Source organism: Ischnura elegans, chromosome 1 (genome assembly GCF_921293095.1).
Source record: "Ischnura elegans chromosome 1, ioIscEleg1.1, whole genome shotgun sequence".
In the NCBI taxonomy this organism is placed as follows: Eukaryota; Metazoa; Arthropoda; class Insecta; order Odonata; family Coenagrionidae; genus Ischnura; species Ischnura elegans.
In genome coordinates, this window is record NC_060246.1 from 130,316,587 (window position 1) to 130,343,484 (window position 26,898).

The 26,898-nt window shown below is 36.8% G+C and overlaps 2 protein-coding genes across 8 annotated transcripts in view; both read left to right on the plus strand.

Moving 5' to 3' along the window:
• LOC124169661 (prominin-like protein) overlaps positions 1-14,438 on the plus strand; it is a 164,293-nt gene extending 149,855 nt beyond the window's left edge. For 5 of the 7 annotated variants that reach the window (XM_046548316.1, XM_046548330.1, XM_046548340.1 and 2 more), the window contains 3 exons: positions 7,338-7,433; positions 9,717-9,774; positions 12,106-14,438. In XM_046548316.1, coding sequence (XP_046404272.1) covers positions 7,338-7,433; positions 9,717-9,774; positions 12,106-12,360 — 409 coding nt within the window. In that variant the 3' untranslated portion in view covers positions 12,361-14,438. Of the gene's footprint in view, positions 1-7,337; positions 7,434-9,716; positions 9,775-12,105 lie in introns of those variants that run through there. The other 2 variants (XM_046548348.1, XM_046548387.1) reach the window with 2 other exon arrangements.
• Positions 14,439-22,240: 7,802 nt separating this feature from the next.
• On the plus strand, positions 22,241-26,635 carry LOC124169707. The gene is made up of 2 exons (XM_046548396.1): positions 22,241-23,219; positions 26,201-26,635. Exons 1-2 carry the CDS (start codon positions 22,392-22,394, stop codon positions 26,207-26,209), a joined length of 837 nt encoding a protein of 278 aa, XP_046404352.1. The 5' UTR covers positions 22,241-22,391; the 3' UTR covers positions 26,210-26,635.
• Positions 26,636-26,898: the final 263 nt, after the last annotated feature.

Genomic DNA, 26,898 nt, shown 5'->3' on the forward strand with positions numbered 1-26,898 from the left:
GGATTAAAACTGATCTTTTTATGCCGGGAGAGGTTAACTTTCAGCTGTTCTGGCTTTTATTTTTTTACAGCTGCTGAGACAAAATACCCTTAGAGATAAAATTATCAGTACATTCATGAAACTGGAAATATTCTAGCTTAATTATTCAGGTAGTTTGATTTCTTGATTGTTGAATAGCTATCTGAACAATAAGCTGTCATGAATTAGGAATATTATTATGCCAATGCTTTTCAACAAATAATAATTAATAATGTATATCGTGATGTTTACTGTGGCTAAAGTAATGTGTTATGGTAATACCATGGGATTTAGATTAAATTAGGTTGGTTATCTTTAAATTTTTATTTTCTTCAATATAAGAGTTTTCTAATGTAAAAGACCCTTTTTTCCAGTTGGTATTGGTTCTTTTATGTAAGCAGTCATAGAATCCTTCTCCTATATTGAATGGCATATATTTTGTATTATCATTTTATGTAATTTTTAAGGAATTGCATCCTCATATTCATTATTATTTTTACCCCTTAAAGGAATCACAAGTTAAAACTTGATTATCAACATGATATACGTACCTTATTTCCATTTGCATAAGATTTTAAATTTACAAACATTAGTTTCTAATTTGAAGCTAGCATCGTATGGGTAAGAAAAATAAAATTTTATCACTCTGCTTGTCATCTGCATGATAACTTTTAATATGCAGACATTTAAATAGGCAAAGAAGAAAGGTACATATCAAGGTGAGATTAAGCTAAGCCAAAATTGACCCTCCCAACCAATTACACTGTCCATGTAATATAGTTAGTTAGATTTTTTTAAATATTGGAACATATTATTGGTCAATGGATGAGGGGTGAAGCTTCAAATACATTTTTTGTCTCTAATTATTTATTTTGATTCAATTTATATAATAACCTGAATCATGCAATTTTTTTGTCCATTCTTTTTTGAGGAATATCTCCAAGTATATTTTGAATGATCCCTGAACCCTGACCGTTTGAGGTAGACTTCTTGAGGGATTGCCATAGTGATTTCCTATCACTTGCTCAATCTTAGAGCTCATTCCTTTAAACATCATTTAACCAAGAACTCGGAGGTTACAATGAGCAATTTTAATGCTGCATTGGACGCTCAATGGAATAGGAGTTGTAATCATTGAAAGGGCAGTGAAAATTATGGAAAAATATTCTACAATTGACTGTGTCGTCTCAATTGCTGGAGTTATCCTACAGGAAAGAGTGGCAGAAAATATAATGGTGGTTCAGGCTTGACAGTTATTTTTTTATGCATGCAAAACAACTTTCTATTTCCCAAATTAATATGAATCTTACTCTGAAATCCAACCCCAATACATTTTTGCACTATATTACTGATTAATTCCATTAGTTGTACCTCAAGTTGTGTTTGCTGTAGAAATGTTATCCCCTACTAATGCTATTCCTCTATATTGGGGGTGAGGGGAGGAAATATTGTCAGACTATTCAGATGCTGGAATGTTCTTTTTACAGCGATGAATACCCAAGCCATTGCATATTAATGTCACCTATGTTTATATTCATGCGGCAATAGCCTAACAAAAATCTTGCTATAATTGACTTGACTAAGTTTTTTCTTGCTAATGTAATGAATTGCTGGTTCATAAGTGTTTTAGTTTTTATGTCTTTCTTGTACATATGTATGGCCGTTGCTAACTAAAAAAGTTTCCTTCTGTTCTGGAAAAATTATGAAAACAAAGGAGGAGTTATGAAGTAAATACACAAGTCTTTGAGAGTTGAGTCAGGCCTCATGTCAAACTAAAGTTTTGCAGGCCCTCAATACATTCAACGATATCCCAAATATTAAAGTGGACTACTGGCATTCATGTTAATCAGGGAGTGGGCCAGTGAGATGGCCTGTTTGTATGCAAGTTCCCGAGTCCTAGGCTCAAGTACCAGTAGTGATGATTTTTCACTGGTAACAAGATCCATGCTTCAAAGCTGTGCTAGTCTTTTCCATCTGTTTATTGGAACATCATGGTCCCCTTAGTGTTTTTTGAAAACACTTTCAATGGTAAAAGAATCATGAGGAGGGAGAGTTAAATATTGACGTCATAGAGCTCCTCTAATTCTTCACCCTCTCGTGAACACCTCCCACCAAATGAGTAACTTCCCATAATCAAACGTCCACTATGTAATTGCTACTCATTTCTTACGATGGAGCCATGAATATTCAGCATGTATTCTCATTTAGTAATAATTTCCTGTGAATTATCCGAATTTTTGGCATAACTGATAAAAAAAGAAAAGTTCATCTAATATTAATCACTATCTAATAGACACAACATTATGCTCTATTTACTTGCATAAAGGTAATAAAAAACTTATTTAGTTATGTCCTGTATATCTGTTGTGTTTGTCATTATTCAATTTTATAAAAATATTAGTTAATGCCAACATCTCACTGCTACGTTTTTTTCAATAAGGACAAGTCATCAGAACATAACTGGTAATTTCTCAGCAGTATTGGATCCACTCTCAAGTGATTTTTTTGTGATAATTTCAGATCTGCTTCTTGAAAAGAGCTGGTTACCAGCGATGAGATTAAATTGTTTTGGACTTCTTAGTTTTCCTATTACATCTGTTCAATAGGAAGGTCTTATTAGATCCTCTCTTCACCATGAACATCTTTATATGTATTTGTCATCCACCATAATTCAGAATTCTTTTCAAATCTATTTATTGTCTCATTACCGACTCCTTTTTGCAGAGAACATCAATCCACTTAATTGAATTTATGTATATTCTACTGAGAATGACACTGAAATGACTGAAAAGCAGTCATGCTTTATATCCTGTGAAAATTGATACTTGTTCTCTTGACTTCTATCTTAGTAGCTTGCCAGGTACACTTAGGTTTTTATTGTTAGGATATAATCTTATGTTCGAATAAGTAATGGTGCTATGATTGGTGTTTTTAGAAAGGTTGATTGATGTGTTGAGATTTCTGGGCTTTCAGATCTTAGTTACATATTAATCTATCAGTATTCTCATAATAGTACAATTCTTATACCTCATTTCACGTTCTCACTTTCAATTGTCTATTCCATTGTTGAATATGATCCTATATCGCAATGGTCCCTCCCTCCTTTTTCCCTTCCTCTCCTCCCCTCTCGTAACTCATTTGCATCCATCCCCTGGGATTTAAATCAACCATCCAATTTAAATCAATCCATTTTCAGGTGAATAAAATCTACAAGAAAATTATTTATTTTAAGCAATTTGTAATGGGAAAAATTTTCTAAATAGCCACCAGATGGCAGCTGTTATCAGGTACACTATCTTGCCATAACTTACAAAAAAAACACAGAAGATAGCAGCAAGATCAACTGATAGATATCGCTATGCATTCTGCATACCGGTACGCTTGTGGAGTTTGTGGCCAGCCTTAGGCCGCGAATCAGTGCACTTGTGAATGCGAATGGGTTAAGCTCTGAGGGTAAAAGTCACTGACCGATGACCCTGGCCTCAAGGAGTGCGTCTCCGCAAGCCCACCCTGAGGGTTTTTTCCAATGTTGAATATGATACCACCTTTCATGTGGAACAGTTTTTAGCACATTTAAATAAGTTTAAGTTTCAGTACTAAAATGAGTAGTGGCAAAGCTTAATGGTAATCTGGGAGACTGAGAACACCAAAAATGATTCCAGGAAAGCATTGAAACTTTTATTTTTTGCATCATCATCCATTTTATGTTTCTGAGAAAGCTAGTCGAATCAGCATTTTACCAAATGAATGTGCAGCCATTAGGGGTATTGGCTGCTGGCAGACTGCTGAGTACAAGAATGGCTCATACACAAACACTCATCTGCCACTGTATGCTTACATCTAACTTATTCCAACGTTATTCTTGAGCAATGAGACACTGAACATCTCTGAGTTCCAAATCCCTCAGATAGAGGGTGAAATAGGTTGGGTAAATAAATAGAGGATGATTCAGTTCTTAATAAATAGTATTACTGATGGTTAACTGAGTTAAAACTAACTACCATATAATAGGGAACTTGCATACATTTCAGATATAATCAATAACCCCAAAATTATATAAAAATATATGTTTGCATACCTCAGTGAAAGTTTTTTTTATTATTTTATGACGTGGTTTGCGATATTTAATGCATCAAAGTTCACGTGAATTTTCAAATGCAAGTGAGAATCGAAAACGCCTGATGATTGGCTGGTAGAAAAATGACGTCATAGTTCAGTACGAGGAGGCACGGCCATAGTAGAGGTTGAATACTTGAATACCAGCGACGGCGTGGTTATGATTCATTTATTGAAGTGCAGACGTATCGGAGTTGTTCATTGTGACTTCAGGGCTATTATTTGATCTATTTCTCCTCCATTGAAAGCGATAGATTGCGTAAAGATGAAGGAATATGGTTATTCTTAGGCTGATCCTAGCAAGCTTCCTGTTATTAAAGTGTACCGGGACTAGCCACGGTGATAACTTTTTACGGAGTCACCCGCAATGCACAAATAGTGCGAAAAATCCAAGGAGGAAAATTTTCGAGAATTTTCGGACGGAAAGAACGGCCGGAAATCGAGGGATCCGGGTTCGAATCCCAGTCAAGGCGAATGACTTTTCCTCTGTGGATTTTTCGCACAAGCTTCCTGTTACTGATTCCATCATGATACCAGGGTATTTTAGTGAAACTGTAGACTTCGTCGGCGCCGAAAGTCGATGCCGAGAAATGGAAAGGTAGCTGATGTGCATCTGTAATGTTTTATTGTTCATAACAAAGTGAGACTTGTGTGTAATATTGGCGAAAGCGTATACTCATGTGAAATGTGTATTCTTTTGGCAGTCCGGTAGAGAGTCTTATGGTGAACTTATTTCCACCTCGAAGCTGTCGATGATACTTTCAACTTAAAAATACCTTGCCTGGAGGGCGACAGGAAGCTCTGAGGAAGCCAGACTATCAATGTTTCAATTTAGTAGCGATAATACAGACGAACTTCCAACACAATCTACCATCTTGTGACTTGTGCAAATACCCCGAAGCCACTTCCTATTCTGCAGAAAGAATCGGTCAATCGCACTTCGATCAATATGATAAACACAACGTCTTCAGGTGTTAATAAGTTACTTTTGTAATTAAGGCCTTCCTAAATTAACATTAAAATGTGAATATTTTCCAAACAGTCTTTAATACATTTTGGGAGCTTTTCTCACGATATATCTGAAACCTACTCTAAAGACGAGCTCATCGTCATTGCGATCAGTTGTCACTTAAACATTCCGTATCAGAAATCCTAGAGGGATGACTTTCGACGATGACCGTGATCACCTGCACTCTCACTATCACTGGAACCCTAGGTGAAAATATCATCCCAATCAAATTTATTTGGTTTTAACTGGGGAAAGATCAACATATGAGAGAAATGCACATTCTTTGGGCAACTTTGGGTTTGACTTTCTCTCAAACACCCCATTTCCCCTGTGGTGCACATCAGTCCTACTTTATACGATGGCCTGACAACCTTTAAATGGATCCTTGGTTTATCCTGACAACCAACTAAATGGAAATTGCCGATCCACGCATCTTCCTCTATCTCCACAGTTTCCAAATCAAGGGCCGCGGAACATTCCTCTTGTGACTCAACTTTTTCTGAAAAGCAAGCAACGGCGTAGAATAAAATCAAAGAATGCTGCGATTCATTTTATGTGACCACCTCTGGATTTCATTCTTTTTCCATCTACAACTTCCTTTATCTTTCGGGGTAAACTATGGGACAAGATAATGTTTAAATATTTTCATTAATTTATAACAATATATAGGTTCTAAAAATACCCAAAAGCCATTTTATTAATCCGCACTGATGAGTGTAAATTAATGTGGAAGATGAATGCTGTAGACGTAGTAGTTTTCCCTAGGTTGAGTTGCAAAGTTCATGAAGTTGACAAAACGGCTAATTTTTCGGTGCGCGGAGACATTTATTGCACTGGCCGTGTCTACATTTTTTAATTGTTTTGTAATAAAATAAATCAGAATTTAGGATAAAATTTCCTTTAAAATGACGTATAGTTCATTATTATAGCATGCAGTGAAGCCAGGATATAAATTTGCAAAGTACAGCGGCACATCATTTTGACGCCGACAGTTGAAGAAAACGCTGTCTTCTTGGCTGGCACTCGAATGCATGAGGATCAACGTTGCTCTATATTTTCATATCGAATTATCGAAAAATCTCAGTTTCAAGTTATTCGGTCGATGAAATATGGAAATATTATTTATATGAAAGTTATCTTCGCTCACATAGCACACGGGTTTATCATTCCGTTTATTATACTCTTATTTTTCCGTAACGCTCATCCCGACAGACGGCATGCATCGAGGCTTTTCTTCTAATTTCCTCCGTGGGAATGCAGACGAAAATTTTTTCTGGGGTGTTATTGCACAGAGGAACAATGCACTACTTGTAATTTTTCCTTATTTCAGCCATGTTCTCCTTTAAACGCAACGTGGCTCTTCCAAACCTGCAGTTACTGGGCTTGGATCTTGGACTCCTACTGAACTATGACGTCACGGCCTAAGATTAGTGGGGGCGGTATTTTTTAGCCCGCGAAACTCAGGAGACTTTTGGGAGTCATTTTCTAGTGTATAAACTGAATTTTAAGCGGAAAAAGTATATTGCGGTACTAAGTGTTTACTGTAGTATATCAGCATACTGTTTATAAAAAGTATGCAATTTCCCTATTATAATAATATCTAATAATAATTATAATATCATACCCATATTGTTTTATAGACTTCATTAAGTATGTATGTTGATTTTCTTTAGGGGTCCAATGGGCTAGAATAACCATTGAGGCACCATTAGCTTTACCACTAGATACATGCACACTATGAATTGACCCTCTTTAAATAAATTGACAGTTCTCCTCGAAATAATTCGTGTTAAATATGAAGGTATGCATTAAATAGGCTTTTTAAATGGCCGAGAAGACATATAATCTAATTTCAAAGTTGCTGCTTCTTACAATAATGAATTTCAGGTGTGCTATTTGTACACTAAGTATTTCATTGTATTTCAATACATGCGTATGCAAATGGGTCACTTGTTTATAGTTTGGTTTAATTTACTTTTAAGTAAGTTTAATTATGTATTGTAACTTTTAATTTCTATTGAATATTTAAATTTACAAGAGATTTTGCTTCAGACTTGGTAATCCTATGTGGCTTTGTAGTCTGTTAGTTTTTATGTATTTATGTGGAATAAAATTGCCTGTTTTATAGGGAATATGATTTATGTTTTGCTTTGTTAACATTTACTTCAATTATTATATTTTTTTTGCCTTTCAGACATTGGGAATACCCAAATGGAAGTGGCCCTCCTAGGTACCATAGTCCACCAACTGAATATGAGAGACCTCCACCATATTACTACCCAGGACCAGGGTAATACTATTTTTGAATTGTTATTGTTATTTTACAGTTATCAATACATTTACCATGAAGTAGCTTCACGTTTTCTCAAATATATGTCTCATTTGTGATTCTACTAGTTGAAAGGAGTAGTTTTAATTACTTTTAAAATTCAATGGCAACCTCCCTTTCACCTTGTTTGCTGACTATCCAATATAGGTTTTTGGTTCATACTTTCCACATAACTTAGCAAGAATTCTATTCTTCAGTTTTCCATTTCAAAGTGATTATCTCTAGGTTACATGCCAATTTTCTAAGGAAATCGATAGATCTTTGGCAAAGCATGAGTTCCATACTAGGGAAACATCATCAGATAAAATGTGCATCCATCTGGAATTTCCACGTGTCACCTTGGGTGGCTGTAAACTCCTCCAAACCTCCATATGGCCTGGCAATAATTAACAATTACCCTAGCTCTACACATATAATGTGGAATAATCACATTATTATTTAGGTACTAAATTCTTGAAAAGCACTTATTAAAGGGAAGCCTCTCAAGGAAACATTTTCTTTTCTTTCCTTCTCTTCTCCACAAATGTCTTCATCAACAATTGGCAATAACAACGGCTCTAAATGGTGATTATCTGAGAAAAATCTAAGAAATGTTAAATTTTCAGTTACTCAGAAATAATAATGTAATTCTTAATAATCATCTTGCTATTTTTAAGTCACTGTGTAAAAATGTAATTTCTGAACTACCACCAAATATCCAGAGAAGCAGGGCCTTCATTGCTTCTGTTGGTGCTTCTCCACTGGTATAACTGACTTAATGTATAAGGTCTTGAATACCATTTTGCTTATTAATGACACGCTCGAAAAGTTTTAATCTTATTTTAAAAATAATTAACCTGTGCATTCAATGATATGCCGGTAGAGGGACTAACATGCTTTGGTTAAAAATTTTAAGGATACTTAATTTGTTATTGCTTTAGGTAGATGGTGTTGGAATAAATTGCTTTAAATCCATTTCATTGTCATGGCCCTTAACATATTTGCATGTATAATTTGCTGATTATTCTGGGATCTGTTACTAATCTTTAGGGTCATTTTTGTTAACTGCGTCTTCATATAGTAGGGTTATTGTTATTAACTGCAACTTCATATAGTATCTACAATGGTATTGGTTGTGGATGGATTCAATCAGCTTTATTATATTTGACAGTCAGTATTAAATCATGTTGCAAAAAGATTAAAATATTTGCATGGAATTAAAAGTGCAATTATTATAATAATTGTTGAGTTGGTTATATGACATTTTTCTGTTAAAACTCTATTTAAAACATTCTATTATTTCCCGTGAGGTAATAATGAATTTAGTCATATAAATCACGTGTTTTTGTAGTATAGATATGCTGATATTTTTTTACTCCTATATCAATGGCAAAATGTAGTGGAGTGATCACAAGTTGGTTCATGATGTCACACATTACATTTCGATTATTACCTGAAAATACTTTTTTACTGTATTTATGAGAACTAAAATGTATACTGTATGAAAACCACTTGTACATATCTCACATGCTGTCTACCTACTACAAAAATGAGGATTCTAATTTTAATAAAATTATTGAATTAATTGTTAGGTTTTAGCTGTTGCTATTTAATTTCCAAAAAAATGCGTATTCTGCCTTCTTGTGAGAGGTACATGATAGGTGATTATCTGATTTATGGGAAATAGTTTTGAAGAAATTTTTTACTTCATGTTTTCATTTACTCTAGTTTTCATATCAAAGTTGGCAAAGATTTTAATTTTTCATAGGTACTCTTATGTCATTGCTAATTTGCTCTGTTGTCAAGGTTGCCTTTTAATAAATTACATAGAGGGATGGGCTCTTACTTTACTGTTCATTTTACCATGTCATTGATCATTGCACTTTGTTGATTTTGAAATCAGTTGTTTTATCATATTATATTTCTCATCCATTGTTCATTAGATTTTTTTTTCATCCCCATTACATTTTAGTTTTAATCATTTTTTTCTCTCCATAAGAATGCATTGGTTAATTTTTTGTGTACTTCAAATTGTAATTGTAATTGAAAGTAATCATTGAACAATCCCCAATCTATTGCTATCAATTAAGTAGAAAAATTGTTACCATATCTAGGGGATATAGATTTATATCTAAACTTTCTCTTGAAAGTTTCGTTGATGCTGAATATTCTTCTTAAAGTGTACACAAGTCCAATGCACTAAATTTCAAATTATAGTTACTTGAGAATTGGTTTACAATTGTACCTTCTTATCTGCCTCATCAGTGTTGCCATGGAAACTCTGCGTTGTGCTTTTTCAAACCGAAGACAGCCAGCACACAGAGTAAGAAGCCCCAAGAAACGTTCATAAGCATGCACGCTAGTAGCCAGTTCTGTGACTATGATTAATGATACATTCACCCAAGTATATACTTCAAAATAAGGAGCTTCTAGGCACTTTTATCGCTTAAGACAAAGTGTGATAACGTAACCTTTTAGATGAACCCTTTTGAAGTTTCAATAGCCTCCATAAATGACATCAAAGCTGTTCATTGTCCTCCGTTTTGTTGATTAAATTTGAATTCATTTTCTATCCAAGTTGAATCACCCTTGTTTTTTTGTTCACGTATAATTATCTCCCCCGATGAACAATTATATTGAAAAATAGCAGTGATATTTTTTTTAAATCCAAGTATGCAATTGACAGTACAGAGCTGCAGTTGTGCCATGCACTTAATAGGAAATAAGGAATGGCATCATGTGGTGCCTGCTTGAAGTTAATTTGCACAGGAATAAATGTAGGAATTGTAATGGAATGCAATTTGTTGCATATATTTTGTTTTTAAAGCCAAGCATTTTTTATATTATTATTTTTTTATTGGTAGCTTTGAATAGTGTGCTTTATGTGCAAATGTATTCTTGATTTTTTAATACTAGTCCACAGTAAGAATTATTGACCTAAAAAATTGCATGAAAGGACAATTTGTCTATTGGAAACAAAATTTGTTGCATTGGTCGAATGATTTTGCATATGCTGCTTGAATGTGCTAATAAAGGTTGGATGGCTACTTCAGTTCTTATTTGATATTGTACAAGAACCAGAATAGTTATTTCATTTATCTGTAAATATTCTAGTTTATCATTTTTCTGGCTCATAAAATGCAGATTTATTCCCAGAAAATGCTGGAAATATTATCTGCATCTTGTTTTTTACGAGAATCAATGATATAATGACAGCAAACCCTTAACTTTTCTTAGGAGGAGTTAGGCATCAATTGTGCGCCAAATTTTATTTTATGATTATGAATTGTTTTACTATGATTCCCTAAGAATTAAAGAGCTAATATGACCGGTCTTGGTGACTGAATTGTATATTCGTTCACTTTGAATTCAAATAGTATTTCCTCAGTTTCTTAGTATAAGATGCAGAAAATTACTTCTTATAGCTTTTAAATACATACCATATTGGTGAAAGTTACTTCCTATTCATAAATATTGCTTGTAAGTAATGTTGGCCAATTGAAAGCATGAAGCATATGAATAAACAATTTATTTTCAATTATGCCTTGCATTTCTATGCAATTAGCAATAGAAGTATACTCTATTTAAAATACCTATATGTATTATTATGTAGGTGAGAAAAGCATGAAAACATTTTTGTAGGTATGAATCGAAATTTTTAATGTTAAATGCATTAAAATTAATTATAAGGCTTATGTAAATTGGTTTCCCCAGCTGCTACCCTTGTAGGTTTGAATATCCCATCTCAATTTATAGTTTCACCTATTATATATGTGAGGGCTTAATTGATAATAATATCTGTTGGCTAAGCTTTGTTTCTGGGGATCATTGCAGCAGAAATTGCTTTCTGTATGCCGTAAAGGGTTAATAAGTAGGAGTATTGGATGCATTAGATAATTTATATGACACCTTTGATGTAAGCTTAAAGGTTATTCTAGAAATGTAGCATGTTTTCTATCCTGTTTCTTGATCTGATTGTTACCTTTCATAATCATGTTATCTCTTATAGGCAAAGATGTGCATTCAGCTTTTGTGTATTATTTCTGTTTTTGTAATACTCTGTGGAAGCATTATGATTATAGTTTTGTTAGGTATTTTTATGTCCTTCGTATTTAGAGTATGAGTAGTCTAGCCATTGTCTGCTTAAGTTGTATTAGATAGCTAAATTTGTATCCTGCCTAGCATGTTTGTTAGTACCTACTAGTATTCGCATAATATATTGTGTCAGTGAGAAAGCTTTTGTAAAATATACTTCACTGTCTCAAGTACCATTTCAATGATGGCTGCTCAGTAATTCTTAACCATGAATTATTATTTATATAGTAATGCATGGAATTAACATCTATGCTTACCAGTAACTCAATCAAAATTTGCATTTGAAAATTACATAGAGAAGTATCATATTTTTAGGTTTGTAATGTTTTGATTTTGCTGACTTTAAATGCATGTGAATTTTATTTACGAGTTGCCTTGATAGGCAATGATGAACTCATGTAAAAATGTTGAGTCCTTGCATAAATAATGAGAAATAAGGTATTGGTGCTAGTTGAAATAAGAAAAAGTTATATTTTACAAAACTTAGAATGAATGTAGAAGCATTGTGCAGTTGTGATTTTTAAATATTCCCTCTCTCTTTTCGTGCATGGTTCCACAGAGGCACGAAGTGATGCGCCACGGAATGAGCACTCGAGGCAGTATGGAAAACGGTGGCCGTGCATCCGGAGTACAGGGCAACCACGGCCTGGGACCATCCAACCCTATGGTTTTCACTTATCACAAATTGGACTCCCTGGAGACTAAGTTGTATCGTGGAGTGGGAGTCGCAGGTGGGGTGGGCAGCATGGGGGCCATGGCAGTGGTGCCCGTCTCATCATGGAGAAGACAAAGGGGGCGTGTGAAGAAGCCATGAGCCTAAAAGCAGGACTCAAGTGCTTTTTTTTTTAATCCTCCTTGCTGATCCATTACTCAAGACAATTAACTACAATAAGACAATAGGGAATGATCTTTTCCACCACGTAACACTCTTCTATAGGTTCTACCCGGCCACTTGCCCAGATCTAGTGAGACCTTCGAAATGAGAAAGGGACAAAATATAATGGGTTTGCTATGCAATACCCTAGTGAAATTTATGGGTGCAAACAGTAATGATTGATGGAGCACCTGTGACTTGATAAGGTGCTGTGGTAGCAAGACTAATATAGTTCAAAATCAGTGTGGTCATTTTAGATCATCAAAATAAGCAAGTATTTGCTCTTGCTGGAACAGTCGGAATGGGCTAAACAAAACTACTCAAGATATGTTCTATGCATTGCTTCCAATTTGTGCCACTCATCTGCTCTGAAGACTTAGGTGTTTCTGAATTTGACTGCACTATATTTTTTTTAATTCAATATATGAAACTGGCTGCTTTTATGCCATGACTTTTTCTGATACAAAAGTGTGTTGATTATTTTACTAGAAAGATGTACTTTATGGTGTTTACACATTTAATTGATGTGGAAGTGTTCTTTGCAAAGACTAATACTTTAGAAAGTATTATATTGGTGTTTTAAACATTGATGCAAAACAGAGTAGTGATATTTTCTAAGCAACTAGATAGTAAACTCATCAAAGAAACACCATTTTTATCTTCCTCAACAGTGATAAGAATCAGCAAAAAGTACCAATCATTAATGTTTATTTGCAACCAAACCTCATCTTCATGAAAATTTATAATATTATGTTTTTATACACTTATTTGATTGACTATGAATGAGTTTTTGTAAATAAATTTGTAAGCTTTATTTCAAAGAATCAGCCAAAATTTTCATGGACCAGATGCTATTAAGAATTCTTGCAATTTTCTCTGTTTATGATCACATGTTATTTTTAAGATAACCTCTTTTTGTATGAATCTCATATGATGAATTGTTCCATTTACTTGGCTAAATATATTGTCACCATTGGTTTTGGTGGCATATATTTTTACTCTGTGTTTATTGGAAGGATTTTCTTTCTTGTGAGCGAGGATCATTTGTTTTCATCCATAGATAATTTTGTAAAACATATAGTACAATTGTTAATAAGAACTTCTCCTGTGTATTACAAATTTTCAAGTCCAGTAATGTCTTTCATAGCTCTTACATGGTCATGTACATATTGTAAAGTATCAACATTCATGGAAAGGTGGGTGTGATATTTTTGTGATCTAAGTAATTGAAAATTAGCATTTATAATAATATTCTCAAGTAGTTTGTCATATCTTCTATCAATACCATGTGTATTGAATTTAGTGTGTAAGCATTTAGAAAGATGTGCATTCATGTCAGAAAGCAAATGACGTATGACTCTGAAATTCATCATTGAAATAATCATTGAACATTGATTTTTTTAAATGACTTGATGACATTACTGTTAGATGTAAATTAACTATGACATTAATATGAAACTTCATTCATTGTGGACTTGAAGAAAGGCCAGGGATTTTTGTGTTATAAAGTAATGAAATTACTTAGAGTTTATGTTTAAAAAATACACTGGGAGCAGTAAGTGATTAATATGAAAAAACTACATCAAATCATCTACTTTTAGGCCATTTCTAAGATGCGTGCCTTATTATTAATTGCTTTTATAGAATTTTACAACTTATTTGCTATATTTCATGACGGGGTAGCTGACTGAAATGTTATTTGATCTGATAACTATTTCATTTACACTCCTCTCCTTCCATTACATACAGAATTATTGCAGTTGTCTCACATTTAGCCAAGCATGAACTTCTTATGCCTTTTGAAGAACTTGTGAGAAGATATGATTTACATCACGTGTTGCTAAATGTATTTCTCTTTTTATTATAGTTTTTGCATTTGTGTACTTCATGTGTGACACCATTAGGTAAATGGTGGCATGAATTTTGCTAAAAAATAATTTGGAAAATTCAAAGAAAGAAAAGGGCTGTGTATTTTATTTATCCTAAATGGTTAATAAAGCTGTCATTTTTATAATCTAGTCTATTATGTCTAACTTCAATTAAGAATTTTCATAAATTTTATTCATCTGATCCTAATTTATTTATGTTCAGAAAATTGATGTATGTATTTCATAGACAAATCATCAGATTGTACTGCAGGTATCCATGGCATCTGATGTCTGGGTTCTACTTCTAGGCAACATGGTGCATAGTTGAGTGACAACAGTTTTTTCCCCCCTGTATCGTTGACACTAGAGTCTGGTTGTCTCGATGGGCATTTCATTTTGGCCTTTACATATATATATCAGAGCTGATGTGTGATGTTTTCCCTCCCTGATTTCATATTGGTCATCAGTTTTAGGGCTCATTTCTTTTCTTGAAGCAGATTGAACCCTTTTTCTCCATTGAAGTTGGTATGATTCTTTACAATTTTAGTATCTTCCCTAATCAGCCTTGGGAACTAGCATTTTTCCGTGGCGTATTTCTGAACGGGCATGTTTTTTCTACGAGGGATGATTGGCAGAACAGAGTATTTGCAAAGCCCAAAAGAGAAGAAGAGTGATATGAAAAGAGTTCCACGCTTTGAAACAAGGGAGATGGATTCACTCGCTGATGCCCAAATCTGGCAGCCAAGTGGGCTGCTCAAATTCCCTCCCTCATGCTGCCTAACGATTTGGGACATCCTTCCAAGATGGCGTCCTGCCCAAATCCTGAGATTGGGGTAGCCAACTGGTGAATTGGGACTCAGCTTTAGAAAATTGCATGCCCGGAAATAGATTTTGACTGTATTCTAGCTCTTAAAAATTAGGAACAGTTAATAAAGAATAGCAATTTCATAAGAAAAAGTGAGAATTTCAGGACTTATGAAATTTAGCCCTTAGTGGCCATTGAGGGTAGCTTGTTACCACTGGCTCAGAAAATTTGTGAAATTAGAGATCTAAAATTTTTGAAATTGATTAAAGTAACTACATCTGTCTGTATTCAACAAGTGTGACTCGTGATCCAATTACATTAGAACATGTAATAATGCGTGGGGACACTTAGAGTGTTCCATTTATCGGCATGGGGTGAATAATTAGCCTAGTGTGGCCGCAACCATTGCTCAAGTCAGATTTTTTTTGATACAATGTCATGTTTGTGGTGTCAATCGACAAAATAAAGGTTTATTTTTAATATTCTAGTGAAAAAAATTCTCAATCCTAGTCATTATAAAATCGCATCCGTCTGTGTGATGTGATTCAGTTTCATTTTTGCATGATGTAGATTACTGAATAAATGAAATGTGGAAACTCAAAGTCTGCGACGTGCGGGAATCCACTGCTGTGATCAGCATTTTGAGAGAAGTTGCTACTCATCTTACCTTCCTGATACCCCACCAGAGATTGATAGGACTATTCCTTTGGAAACTGATAGTCATCAGGAGAATCCTGAATACAGACAACCAAGAAATAGACAATCTGGAGAAAATTTCCATCAACCAAGGGCAGAGGTGCTTACAATGCAACCGAAAGAAAATTAGAGTAACACAGGTTGGTTGTTCATCGTGTAGAAGGTCGCCTTGCGAGGAGAATTGGTTGTCTCTGTGCATGATGTGGGCTGGTCAATAAATTTGTTTGTGCTGAAGTATTAAAAAAAAACTAAAATAACTTTTAAATTACACCACTAAAAAAGCATCAGGTTCTCTTTTATCTTTTTACAATTTTATTTTATTTTTTAATGATCTTTTTACTCCGAGCATGTTGTAAATAAAGCAACTAATGAAGACTTAGAATTTTGCAATTGCAAAAATAATTTGGTTCAAGCAATCTGATTCTTTTTTATTACACCTTTAACATATGCTTCACAATAGGTGCTGGCATTGTGTGGGCCAAACTAAGTTCGAGGCCCATGGCCATTGCAGACCTGGCCAGACCGCCCCTGCCTGCATGCATGTACATACTTGTTTAGATTGCGTACAATCAGAAAATTTTAGCTTTCTTTGTCTCCATGGCTTCCGGGTTTCACTGCGTGGGATTTGTTGGTGATGACAGTTTTGCGGATATTCCTAACCAGCATCATAATTCTTCTTAACCTAATTACTCTGGATTTAAATTTTCAGCTGGAATGTGGGGATCTGTAGTCTACACAAAGAGACAACTTCTCAATTTGACTTTAACGATGATGTCCAAGGTAAGATGAAAAGGACTATTACAGAAAGTAGTAAAAGAAGTACATAATAATAATAATAATAATGTTTATTTGTCCAGAGATCTAGAAGTACAAGGGGTGCACTGGATATAGGACACGTCAAGATAAAAAAATATATATACAATAAATACAAATATACAATGATGCAGGATACATCAAAATTTGTTTAAGAATTCATCTACAGAATAATACATTCTTTTTACCTAATACATATTATGTTAAATTTTGTAACTCCATGCTAAAGGTGATGAGGGATACTTATAATGGCATTTTTTTACCCAAAATTAGCATTGCAATGCTTCAAATTCATCAATGATATGGCTGTTAATAATATGGTCAATAATGGTCAAGATAATGGGAGAGATTGTCGGCAAAGATTAACCTTCTCCTGTGCTTAGGCACTCACTCCCCAGCAAGCTATCATAGCCACTTCTAGACTTCCTTTGACCTAATCTGCATAATTGTTATGTGGCTTCTTATAAATGTCTTTTGTATAGTAAAAATGATGCACTTCCCATTTACAACTAATTAATGGGGGAGTAGTAGGAGATACATATATCGTTAAAATGAGGGATGATGCAGTTGCTGTGCAGCTCTCTGCAAGCTCCTTTATACTTCAGATACCCATATGGGAGTGATAATTAAACTATAGACTATATGCCTTATCACCAATGTCCTATGAGGCCCTAGGGTTGTAAGTATGCAGAGCAATCACAGAAGCAGAAAATGGTAGTACATACAACCCACTCTGGAGACAGAGTAAGAGGCATGTGTAAAGTAACTAAAGGAAATTTGTTAGCTCTAGTAGCGTTTACTGCTAGAGTGAACCAGTAACTTCTGATTTAAGGCACAATTTATTTTTCTTAAATTACTAGATCAAGCGGTGAGCAAAGCATCGGAAGACTGCCTCTCAGTTTTCGAGGAGATGCCTTTTACTTATCCTATATAGGGTAAGAATTTAAAATTTAATTTGGAGTGCTTTTCATTACTCCCATCTTTCATTACTTCTGAAAATTTGTTGATCACAATGCAAAAATATAGTTAAAACCGAAAAATTCTCTGGAGACTTCAACGGGCGTGACTGTCGGCATCATCGTAAGGATTATTCAACACCAGTGGGAGAATTTTTCCTTTGGCTCAAAAAGTATGTAAAAATGTATTACTAGCATATAAGCTGAAGTGTTAACCTCAGATTAGTCTAAAAAAAACATCCATATGAGTTTATGGAGACTCATGGCAGACAAAGAGATGAGGTGGACCAAGCTTTCCGATGGAGAAAATGGATAAAAAACTCCAGAAGGGGAGATGGGAGCCGCTAAGTGGGCCGCAAAGTCCAGCCTTGTCACTGACACATCCGGCTAAGAAACTGGGACAGCTTTGCCCCAAAAAATAATGGTCTTCTTTGTTTAAATTAATTATTTCCGCATCTGAGAATCAAGCCTAAGACTTACAGATAAGAGTCAAACACCATAACCACCAGGCTGCAGCTCACTCTTATTTAGGTCTCACTTCTAAGGGAATATATTAGACCTTTACATGTTTAACTGCATTTTTTGTTGAAACTATTGGTTACATAACTCCATATGGGGGGTGATCCATGGACAGCTCCCTATGGACTACAACACGATAAAGTTTAATTGAAATCTGAGACCCGGTTTTCAGACACTCCCCTCGTTAGATAAATAATTAAATAACTAGATTACACATAAAAAGAAACACACAGGAAATTTTTTCTGAACCTTTCGAAGCCAATAGCTTCATTCTCAATGTCAAAGGAAAAACTTGTAGGGTATATCGAAAGCAGGAGCAAGGAAAATGTTGGATGAGGGAAAGGGAGAGAGGATGGGGTTAATGGGGGAGTGGGAAGGGGGTTAGCAGGTGACATTTAAGCCTGGTACATTACATGCCTGTGGGCACCAAATGCACGCTAATTTGAAGGTGTGGAGGTTGAGGGTGGTCAGTGGGAGGGAGGGATTTAATAACTGAAACCTTGAAACAATTACTAAAAAGCGAGTCCATGGACAAAGACTGTGTGCTGGGAGTGATGCGTCGTTGGATGACGGACTGCAGGAGACACGATGAATATTTATTCTGAGTTTAAGGGGGATGGTGCATTAGCCTACATAGACAGCAGGGCAGAAATTACAATGAAGAATGTATATAATGTTGGTGGAGCTACAGGCAGTGTAGGGAAATAGCGGGAGGCATTTAAGTTTGGGGAGAAAAGAGGCTGGGGGTGAAATCTTCTGGGATGGTCGCACGGTGCGGGAGGGGTGGTGGTGACAGGCTGGGATTTTTGAAGTGGGCAGGTGGCTTTGAAAATGGTGCCAAGATTTGGTGGTCTTTTATAGGTGATCCGTGGAGTAATAGGGAAAATCTGGGAGGTGAATTTGTGGTTTGAAAGAATGGGGTACAAGCAGGGGTGCCAACTCACAAAAAATATTGGGGGGGCCCAAACTGGGGATCTTGCTCCAGGAAATTTTATAAGTATGTAGTGAGTTTTTAGTTTTTTGAGTATTTTAGAAGAGTCATATGATCAGCATTAGAACCCTGATAACTCGAATCCTGATATCTGGACACTCCGGGGAAAATCAAGAAGCCTGGCACATATTTTCGTCACACCCATAACCAATTCTTGAGGGGGCTCGGGCCCCCTCAGGCCCCATGGAGTCGGTGCCCCTGGGTACAAGCTCTATGTATTTTTTCTTTGTGCATTATTCTCAATGAAGATATCAACAGCAGGTACCAGTATTAATCTGATACAAGTGATGTATTTATTAATTTATTTGATCCCTTTAACTTTTTTAACTATTTACTCACTCAAGTTTGATTATATCAAACCCCCCTATGCCTTCTCCAGTACACTGCAAGTTGTGAGACCCACATGCAGACACATCTGATGATTCAAGGAAGGATGATTGATAAGGGGGAAGGGGATAGAGAAGCATGGGTTCATCACCAGGGGGGAGTAGTAGGTCATCTTCTCAACTAAAGAAACAAATGCTGTGGAATAGGGGACTAGTTTGGATGACAGTGAAATGAATATAAAATTAAATGGAAATTAGTGTAGTCGGCAGAAAACATGATATAGTCAAAACATTTTTAATTAATTCTTTTCTTTTTTCATTACTCTATCCCATATTGTGCTCTGATAGTGAAATTCACTTTATACATTTTTCTGCTAATGGCATGAGAATCTTTCTTTGATTTTGACCTGGCATTGCAATACTTATTGCAACTGCTTCAGGGAATTTATCTTGTAAGAAATTCCTAAGCTGTGTTTCTATGTCTTCTCTCTTATACAAGTTTTGAATTATGAAATTATCTATACATTCATTTTTCTGTCTTATCTAACTTATTTTTTGTTGATATTCTCATGAAAAATTAATTTTGACATTGTAACACTCCTTTATAGCTATTTTAGTCATGGCTCATGGTGTTTGAAACACATTAGGTCCTACTATTTCGTATAATTTTCTTGTATTTTCATAAGGTGTTCTTCTCCTTTAATGTCTGAAAGAACTTAAATGAAGTTGACTAATTTTGTGTATCTTTCTTTTATTTTTCAAGCAGGAGTTCAGGAAGAACTTCATTCAAGAAATATTTTACTGCACTGACTTGCTTGCTAATTTATGTTATTCTAATAAAAACTGTACTAATTCCTAATATATATTATTGTTGCCTTTTTACATTTGCTTTAATTTGTAGTCATCTATCTAAGGTAACCCTACTGTCTACTCTCCTACGGCCTTGGTGGGTCTTCGTAGCGATTTGAATTTGGCTGCAATTGCTGAGTAGCCGACGTGACGGTACTAATGCCATTTGAACTTGTTGTAAGTAAAACTCATTCCTAGCAATGATGTTTTCTATGGAATGGGAACCTAATCCTCTAGACATTCAAAACGTTTTTGAATCTCAGTGAAACATGAGCGTTTTAACATTTGGCCATTTGGGAGTCTATATATAGTCGCAGCCAGCTCAAAACCTCCCTAAGGCTCTAAAACACTTAATCGTAATGTGCCCAGTAGGTTTTTTTTAAAGGCTTGAAACACTGTGTTCCTCTCTCTGAAGGAAGCTGTTTTGTTTGAAGCTGAAGGATCTTGTCTTTCTTGATGAAAATTCTTTTTCGGCAATCAATTTTTTATGGAAAATATAAAAATAAATACTGTAAGGTTCACTATTATATTTAAAAAAAAAAGCACCCTATGCTTGGTGGTTTATCAAGCATGGAATGTTTTTCAAATGTATTCGTGGTCCTTGTTGCTATTTTAAATATACTATAGTGAACCTTACAAAATTTGTTCTTTTATTCTTACAAAGTAAAGCCTGAAGATGTTAGTTAAATTCTTTATTTTCTCCATTTAAAATGTAAGCAAATATCATCGCAGAAAGTAGAAGAGAGCAGACAATGGATATTTAAGCAGCTTAAAATCAGCTGGTAGGTAAGTAAATTGCATCAAAATGGTTGCAATGCAAACATATTTCACCCTTCACAAACACATTAAAAAGTTGTTACCTACTTCATTGATTTACTCTGAGATTAGCTTCAAAACCTTCAGCTTTACATTAGAGGCAAATAAATCAGTAGCGGATACAGAAAAAACTCAATGGGGGGGAGGGCACAAAAGATATTTAAAGCTACCGTTGCTTTTGTCGTAATGACATGCAAAGTTTAAGAAAGTTTAATTTAAACTGAAAATGCGCATATACAAGACAATGCCATCTTATGATATAAAAAGTTACAGTAGTGGTTCTGCAATGTTATGCAGTGCGGGCGGCCTCGCAAGGGGGGGCACGTGCTCCCTGCGCCCCCCATATGTATTCTCCACTGAAATAAATATGCGGCAACAAATTATTTTGCCAAAATTTGCACCAGCATGCTCAATTTTGAAATGAGAGGATCAAAGACTGCTTTAATAAATCCACGTGGCAGTGGATTGGCAGATTTAGGCGGTGGGGCACGGGATCCCCCCCAGGCACTTAAAAAATACACATGATTTTTTATATGGTTATCATTACGTATGTTTTGTTTTTTGCATCACGCAGCCTCATTCATTTAATTTCATATCAATAAATTAATTTGCTATTAAAATAAACAATTGTTGTACAAATACAAAAACAATTACTGTACGAAATATTAATATTTCGTACAGTAATTGTTGTATGTTATTTTTAATCTAAAAAAATGGAGGGGACTGTTATCCTGTCAGACCCTTAGCCCCCACCCCCCGGAAAAAATTCATGATCCGCCCTTGCGGCAGTGGCAATATTTTATAAATTTACGGGAATACCTTCTAATATATTTTAAGCCTCTCAGAGCCTGTCTTCGAAGATGCCGTCCAAGAGCGCATTTAGGGTCCTGGGGACAAAAATCGGGAAGATTTGAGGCTTGTATCTCCACGGCGAGAAAAACGTGTAAGGAGGTATCCCTGTATGTTGCCCCGCTTGACTTCGGTTGTTGTTGTTGGCGGACGACTACTCACCTTACTCCACTTATGCTGTGTTCACCATTGACTGGGGTGGTACACAACAGAGGGTTCCAGAGCGTGAGGGGTGCATTACGAGAAGCCAGCCGTAAAAGTCGACAGTCAACAAGCCCGAAAGCTGCAGAAGACGACGCAAAAAAGTAAACAATTTCTAAATATACTGTGATATATTGTCATTGTTATTGTTTGTAACCTGCTAGACATAATTTAGTGTGTCATTTGTTTTGGCGCCAAACAATAAATGGAACGCTACCTTTTAGCGTCACTTGCACGGTAACCATCATAGCGTCAAGTCATTACATTGGCGACGAGGGCGGGATGCCGAATTTTATGGAGAAGTTTGTGTTGGGGGTGGACAATTGGGAGTCCTATGAGGAGAGATTGGACGAGTACTTTATTGTGTTGGACTTGGGAGAGGAAGAGGTGCACGCAGCTAAGAAGAAAGCGTTGCTGTTATCGTCGATAGGGAAGGAGGCGTACGAAGTCGTACGTAATTTGTGCGAGCCCAAGAAGCCGTCGCAGTGCTCGCTTGATGAAATCAAGGGTAAGCTGAGGAGTCATTTCAACCCTCAGAAATCGGCAATTGCTGAGAGGCACAAGTTCCATCAGAGGACACAAGGGAAGGAGGAGAGCGTCCCCGAGTTTGCGGCTGGCCTTCGCAGCGCGTCGCGTCATTGCAAGTACGGCGGATTCCTGGATGAGGCCCTGCGAGACCAGTTTGTCCTGGGACTCAGGGATTCGGCTATCGCCCAGGCATTGTATTTGGAGGACGAAAGTTTAACTTTCGCCCGAGCAGTGGAGATAGCCGCATCCCGGGAAAAGGCACTGGTGTACGCGGAGACGAGTAAAAACGCAGCAGAGGGAAGAAATTTGGAAGTTGGGGGAGGCGCAGCAGAAGTGCATTATGTGAAAGGTGAGATGGAGGAAGACGACGACGCCGAGGCGGTGCATCGAGTAGGCACGGGAGTGCCAGGAGGAAGCTCCCGTAGATGGCAGAAGCAGGAGAGAAGGCCACCAAGTGTAGACAGGTGCAACTGCTGTGGTTACGTGGGCCACAGGGCTGCAAGCTGCAAGTACAGGTCGTACAAATGTGACATTTGCAAAAAGACAGGGCACCTTAAGGCAATGTGCAGGGAAAGTAGAAGGGTAAGTGCACCGAAAAGGGTATCATTTCAAATTTTGGCCGAGGGGGAACAGGATTTTTCCGAAGGTCGCTGTTCTTCCTATGCTGATGATTTTGATCTTGCATTGTACAACATAAATACTGCTATGATTGGAGGGGTGGGTCCTTGGTATGCTGAAGTGATAGTTAATGGTATAGCCCTGAAAATGGAGTTGGATTCAGGCTCATCCATCTCTGCAGTGTCAGAAAGATGTTATTATAAGTATTTTTCTAACTTAAAACTTCAGGATACTCGAGTAAAATTAAGGTCATATGCAAATACGCTCATTGAACCCAAGGGTATTGCGGAAGTTGATGTAGTGTATCAGGGGTCTCATGCTAAATTGCCACTGTTTGTAGTAAGGAATGGAGGGCCGCCATTATTGGGTAGAGATTGGCACAGTGCACTGGGCCTACCTCAGCCGGTGCAAAAGGTATGCTCGTCAAAAGTCAAGTTTGGGGAAGATGTCATGAAAAGCTTCAAGGATCTGTGGGATGAAGGGTTAGGGACCTTCAATGGGGGGGAAGTCGCCCTTCACTTAAAAGCAAATGCAACACCGGTGTTTTGTGCTCCCAGAGCCTTAGCATTTGCCCTTAGAAATAAAGTTAATGAGGAGCTTGACCGATTGCTGGAGCTGGGTATTTTGTATCCAGTAGATTTTAGCGATTGGGCAACACCGATTGTACCAGTAATGAAAAGCACCGGGAAGGTAAGGATTTGCGGGGATTTTAAAATTACTTTAAACCCAAATTTGAATATTGAAAGGTACCCCCTGCCTAGAGTGGAAGAGGTCTTTCTTAAGTTGCAAGGTGGTCAGGCATTTTCAACCATTGACTTGTCCCAGGCTTTTCAACAGCTAGTTTTAGCCGAAGATTCACAGCGTATGTGCACAATTAATACCCATAGGGGCCTTTTTAGATATGCTAGGTTACCTTTTGGTGTTGCATCTGCCCCAGCCATCTTTCAAAAGATAATGGATCAAGTGGTTCAAGGCCTTTCAGGGGTGGCTTGTTTTCAGGATGATGTAATTGTTACAGGCTGTAATGAGGAGGATCACAGTAAAAATTTGTATGCATTGCTAGAAAGGTTGCAAAAATTTGGATTTCGAGTAAATAAGCAAAAGTGTAAAATTGGTTGCGAGTCAGTGGAATTTTTGGGGCATAGGATTGATAAAAGTGGGCTTCATGCAATGAAGGATAAAGTGGAAGCCATTGTAAAATCACCAGCTCCGAAAGATGTCCCCCAACTAAGATCTTTCTTGGGTCTTGTAGAATATTACTCCAAGTTTTTACCGGGCCTAGCTTCTGTGCTGTTTCCTTTGCATGAACTTCTTAAGAAGGGTGTCGTATGGTTTTGGTCAGCAGACTGTGATGCAGCCTTTATGAAAATTAAAAGGTTAATCACATCACATAGGGTATTGGCACATTATGATCCAACTGTAGATGTGATATTAGAATGTGATGCTTCACCATTTGGCGTAGGTTTGGTGCTGCTCCATAAATACACCAATGGAGAGGAAAGGCCAATTGCCTTTGCATCTAGGTCACTGAGTAGTGCAGAAAGGAATTATTCACAAATAGATAGAGAGGCTTTGGCCATCATTTTTGGGGTGAAAAAGTTCCATCAGTATTTATATGGTCGTCACTTTGTTTTGAAAACAGACCATAAACCGCTGCTCCACATTTTTGGGGAAAATAGAGGGATACCACAAATGGCTGCCAACAGGTTACAGCGCTGGGCAGTAATATTGCAAGCCTATGATTATGAAATACGGTATATCAAAGCAGAGCAAAATGTAGTTGCAGATGGATTATCTAGGTTACCCGTGGAGCAGGAGTCAAATATTACAGAGGAAATCTCCTATTTGCAGGTAGGAGAAAGTGAATTTCTTCCTGTTACCTCAAAGGTAATAAGCAAAGCTTCTCGGGTGGATAAATGTGTAAGTAAGGTAATTGATTTTTGCTTGTTTGGCTGGCCAAGTAAGGTGGGTGAGGAGTTGAAGCCATATTTTGATAGGCGATATGAGTTGACAGTGGAGCAAGGTTGTTTGATGTGGGGAAATAGAGTTATAGTGCCAGAAGGGTTAAAACTGAAAATATTGTCAGAGTTGCATTCAGGGCACTTGGGGATGGCAAAATCAAAATCATTGGCAAGGTCATATGTTTGGTGGCCAAAGTTGGATCAGGACATTGAAAAGATGGTAAAGTCTTGTGAGTCCTGCTTATCAAATAAGCCAACACCAAATAGGGTACCATTAAAGAGTTGGGACTGGCCAGAGAAACCATGGCAAAGACTACATTTAGATCTGGCAGGACCCTTCGTGGGAAAGATGTTTATGGTTTTAATTGATAGCCACACAAAGTGGCCAGAGGTAAAGGAGTTAAGAACTAGTTCAGGTGAGGAGATCATTTCTCACCTAAGAAATGTATTTTCTGTCTTTGGACTCCCGGAGCAGATTGTTACCGACAATGGCCCCCAATTCACTGGTGGAGAATTTGCAAAATTCTGTGAAATGAATTGTATAAGACACATATTTTCTCCACCATATCATCCAGCAACCAATGGGGCTGCTGAAAATATGGTAAAGATTTTCAAAAACAAACTGAAAACCCTTTTGCACTCAGGAGTTCCCTTGCATGTTGCCTTGCCCAGATTCCTTTTTGACTATAGACTGGCACCTCACTCTACCACGGGGGAAGCTCCAAGCAAACTGATGTTTGGAAGACTCCCGCGTTCTCGGCTCGCGGTAGTGAAGCCAAATACGAGAGAGGTTGTTACAAACCACCAAAGGGCTCAAGGAGGAGCTCAGGGGGGTTCTTTTGAGCGAGTGTTTAGAAGTGGTCAAGAGGTGATGGTGAAAGTTTACCCATATGGTATAGGGAAGTGGGTGAAGGGAGTGGTGAAAGAGGTTCTCGGTACAAGGAACTACAAAATTTTGACTGATGATGGGAATCTCATTCACAGGCATACTAATCAAATCCAGGGCAGGGAGACAAGAGTGACAATGAGGGAGAGGCCAAGTTGTGTGCAGATTGAGGATGTAGCTGTTGCTCCAGAAATAGCTCCCAGAAGCGAAGAGGTAGGCATGTCAGAAGAGGGATCGGTGCAATCTGTGGGGGGATGGGAGTCTCAAAATTGTGTCTGGGGACCGAGGCTGCCCAAAGTGGGAGGGAATGTGAATGACCAGAGTGTGACGGGAAACAGTGTCCCTCAAAGGAGGTACCCTCTTAGAGAGAGGAAAAGAAGGGAGTGTTTGGATCTGTGAAGTTTTTTTTTTCTGCTTATTTGTAATGTTCAATTTGTAAACATGAAGTATGTCTCCTTTGGTTTTTCTTCTCTCTCCAATATAGAGTTTCATTTTTTTGTGATGTTGCAAAATTGTAATCGAATTTTTTTTTTTTTTTTTTTTTGAGGGAGGGAGATGATGTGATATATTGTCATTGTTATTGTTTGTAACCTGCTAGACATAATTTAGTGTGTCATTTGTTTTGGCGCCAAACAATAAATGGAACGCTACCTTTTAGCGTCACTTGCACGGTAACCATCATAGCGTCAAGTCATTACATATACCATTTACGAGCATACCACCTAACATAACATACAAAACTAATAGCCGGCTTCGAAAATCCCCTTTTAAGAACAAAACTGACCTCCCATGGGCA

What these genes read in the sequence shown, in the direction of transcription:
- LOC124169707 (XM_046548396.1), top strand. Translation starts at nt 22,392, where the DNA reads ATGCCGAATTTTATGGAGAAGTTTGTGTTGGGGGTGGACAATTGGGAG.